This window comes from Salvelinus alpinus, chromosome 3 (genome assembly GCF_045679555.1).
Source record: "Salvelinus alpinus chromosome 3, SLU_Salpinus.1, whole genome shotgun sequence".
Classification (NCBI taxonomy): domain Eukaryota; kingdom Metazoa; phylum Chordata; class Actinopteri; order Salmoniformes; family Salmonidae; genus Salvelinus; species Salvelinus alpinus.
This window is the reverse complement of record NC_092088.1, coordinates 105,981,579-105,985,211: the sequence shown is the minus strand read 5'-3', so window position 1 is coordinate 105,985,211 and position 3,633 is coordinate 105,981,579. Positions and strand designations below refer to the sequence as shown.

Genomic DNA, 3,633 nt, shown 5'->3' with positions numbered 1-3,633 from the left:
TCTATGCCAAGGGTTCTACTAAACTAACATATGGAATTGTTTGAAGATGGTCATACCAAGAATCATTTAGCTTTTTGATTTAGTCACAAAAACAATGTATCAAAAGGAAGTTTGTTTTAACGTGTCTGTCCTTTATCTGAGAGGTATAAGAACGATCAGGATTTTATTTTCATATTTGTACCCATATTTAACAAAAAAAAATAAACGGCACTAATCTACTTCCGCATAGTTCCATTCATGTTTTTAACCGGTACGAGGCGACCTTCAAATCAAATCAAATTGTATATGTCACATGAGCCGAATACCGTGAAATGTTTACGTTCACGTCCAGAGAGGTTTGTGGGCGTCCTAGATCAAAACATGTCGTTCGTAGGCCTAACCGTTTCCGACGCTCATTTTTTTTTCTCAATTAATATTTATTTTTTTAAACTCATAATGACATTAAAACAACATCACAAAATATACAGGTAATTATATACAACAACAAATCAATGTCCCAGAAAGATGCTACAACAAATGTTTACTGACTGTTGGTCCTCTTCCCGGGCCGTCAGTCACCCAGTGGGACAACATCCAGGTTGACCTGTAAACAGTGATCTGATGATCTCATATCGGTGGATTCAGTGGGAACTCCATGTCAGCCTCTATGTCCAGCTCTTGGTCTGTATCATCTGAGATGTCTGACTCTATTTGTCCTTGTGATAGAGGCGACGTGGAACACTGCAACCGACTGTGAGTGTGGCTCATCTCTGTAGCCCTACATCTCTGGTCCCGGCCCGGGCTGAGGCTCACACCGGACTCCGGTCCCTCCTCGCAGTTTCTCCCGGTGCTCTCGTCCTCCAGATCTGTCTTACTGCCGGTAGGGTTCTCCTGGGGGAAATAACAACAACGGTGACCAATCAGCCACAACGAACATTTCACATTGGGTACGTCATTGGCATTGTGCATGAATTTTACGCACAGGCTACTCAAGCACGAAATCTATAATAATTTTTTCTTTTTTTAGCTTGAAATTAGATATAAATAGCCTTTACTCTATTCATAAATGGCAACTTTAATCGAAAAGTACATGAATAAACCCAGTCCTAATGTATCCATACCTGCTTCAGTCGCCTCCACTTGGCTCTTCGATTTTGGAACCACGTCTTCACCTGGAAAACAATGTCAACGAGAAATGTTTTAAAATGTCAGGCTACTAGATTCTGTGTCAGATCATTTACCTACGACTATAGGCCTATGTGGAAATCAGTTGAACCAAAAAATGTAATTGATGATACGGATGAAACGGATAAAAGCCAACTGATTTACCGAAGGTAATCTGACATGAATTCAGACTGGACGTGGAGCCTAATAAAACATACTGCTGACCTGTCGTTCACTCAGTTGCAACATTTTCGCCAGTCGTTTTCGTTCTGGGGGTGAAAGGTATTTCTGTGTCTCAAACTTCTTCTCCAACTCTATCGTCTGGTCGTTGGAGAATCGGACTTGTCCCCCTTTTCTCTTGTGCAGTGGACGCTGAATGAACGGGCTCCATAGAAGTTGTTTACCTTTGAAGACAAAAAAAATTAAAAATAATAATGATTTCATATTTTAAAAACATGTTTATACAAACGGGGCAGAATTATGTACTTAATGTTACACCTTTAAAGTAGCCCCCCCAGAAAGTGAAAATAAATCAAAATTGTTTTCGTTAACTTGATTCGTTTCTCCTCCAGCAGAGGCCTAAATGTTTCTATGCAAATATTTACTGCTATTGTAATCTTTCTTGTCCGTTTTTGCAGGCATCCGTTTCACCTCCGTTTTTAAGGAAGGCCGTGAGATGAAACTTGAAGCTGAGTGGAGAGAGTAAAACTATGGCAAAATATCCGTCCGGTGTTTCCTGTTGCTTTACCAGTTTCTCTCATTACTAACGACCTTTCCGTCAACATACTGCAAGTGATGCTATTTAAAATCGAAATATGTTTTAATCAGCTTATCTCATTTAACTATAACCATAACCCCATAAGAATATAATAATAATCACCATAACAATTAAATCCTTAAAAAAAATATATATATATACATATACACACATACATACATATCTTCCAAAAGGCAAGAAATAAATAATCGCTTTTTAAAAGGTTATATGATTCATTATACCCCCAAAAATATTTTGGTTTTGTGGCACAATGATCAAACCCAGATTTTTCTTAAAGGCATGAATTGAATTATTTAATAAATGAAATAAATTGGATAAAATAGTGAAATTCAAATAAATTCAAAGTCACCCGAAATATTTTAAATTGCGTCAGTCAGTGCATAGGCCTATTTCATGTTTGCAGTTTGATTATTTTAGCAACCATAAAGTCACAATTCACCACAAAGGAAATGAACAATATCAGACAAACGGATCCCGGCTATCAGAAGTCGAGTGTTTCCTGAATGTGTCTGTATTGAGGATGTCGATAAAATAATCAGCATCATGCACGACTCCCGGGGAAGAGGCTGCTCGAGGCCGCCAGGAAAACATTCAACAGCTTCTGAAAGCAGATTTACTCCTATCGAGAGCTCAAGACTTCCTGTATGAACGGAAAGGGTCAGGCTTGCTGAACAGAGAGGCAGTTCACCCCAGGGCGACACTTTCATGCTGAAATAACAAGTGATTTAGAGGATGTTTTAGTCGCAGGATGCATCAGATGTTTGAAACAATAACGGATTTTGCACACAAAAAAAACTCAAGGTTGTTGATTTAAGTGGCCCAAACACTTTAACAATTAGCAAATTAAACAGATTACTTAATGTATTTAGGCAAATGATGTATAGGAAAATTATGCCTGAAGTAAATCAACTATGTTCAAGCATGATACAATGCTTATACATTTTTACCTCTAAAACATACTACCACTTTAGGATGGAAACCTGCAGCACGCAGGGAATGAGAATCTAGTTTCAAAATCAAGTACAAGCACAAACGTTTAATCTCCTTTCGCCTACACATTGTACACAGGTTATTACAGATGCATAGTAGTTGTCAACATTAAAGTATCTTAACGAATTTCAGCAGAAAAATCCTCCAAACAAGTAAGAGATTAGATTGATATGAGGTGAACTCACCAAGCGGATCGTGCCTGATCAGAGCATGAGTATAGTCCCCCATAGTGCGGTGGAATGGATACAGTGAATTAGCGAAAGCCCCCGAGGCATACGTGGCTGTCAGCGCGGCGTGGTGAGAGAACGCAGGGTGGATCGGTGTCGGTTCATAGATGGGGGTCCGGTACGGAGAGACCAAACTGGTGAAGGATGAATTCGGTGACGGTAGATTTGGCGTGGAGACCACCGCTGAAGACTGGGCCAGGGTCTCATTTCTCCCCAGGATGTCTTCTATGTAGAAAGGAGTCGGGTGGACGGGCTGGATAGGGGTCGGCGCGTAAAGAGGAACACCCATGGCTGAAGGCGCACTGTGTTGGTACTGCATGATCACCTTGCGTAATGAATAATATCTCTATCCAACTATATTATCTTCTGCTGTCAAAGGAAGAAGTGTAGGAAACCTATAGGCGCCTGCCTCTCTCTCTCTCCATGAGTAGCTGAGGTTTGTTGGCTGGTGAGTGTGACCCCAGTTAAAGCTACTTCATATCTCAGCATTAGAGG

The 3,633-nt window shown here is 40.2% G+C and overlaps 1 protein-coding gene across 1 annotated transcript; it reads right to left on the bottom strand.

The window, feature by feature from the left end:
* Positions 1 to 395: 395 nt before the first annotated feature.
* Positions 396 to 3,633, bottom strand: hhex (hematopoietically expressed homeobox). The gene is made up of 4 exons (XM_071394739.1): positions 3,097 to 3,633; positions 1,369 to 1,547; positions 1,101 to 1,151; positions 396 to 870 (listed from the first exon to the last, which is right to left on the bottom strand). The coding sequence occupies exons 1-4, from the start codon at positions 3,455 to 3,457 to the stop codon at positions 607 to 609; spliced, it is 855 nt and encodes a 284-aa protein (XP_071250840.1). The 5' UTR covers positions 3,458 to 3,633; the 3' UTR covers positions 396 to 606.

Coding starts and splice junctions, on each gene's coding strand:
- hhex (XM_071394739.1), bottom strand. CDS start 3,457: ATGCAGTACCAACACAGTGCGCCTTCAGCCATGGGTGTTCCTCTTTAC. Junction 1,548..3,096: donor GATCAGGCACGATCCGCTTG/GTGAGTTCACCT, acceptor TTGTCTTCAAAG/GTAAACAACTTCTATGGAGC. Junction 871..1,100: donor AGTGGAGGCGACTGAAGCAG/GTATGGATACAT, acceptor TATTTCCCCCAG/GAGAACCCTACCGGCAGTAA.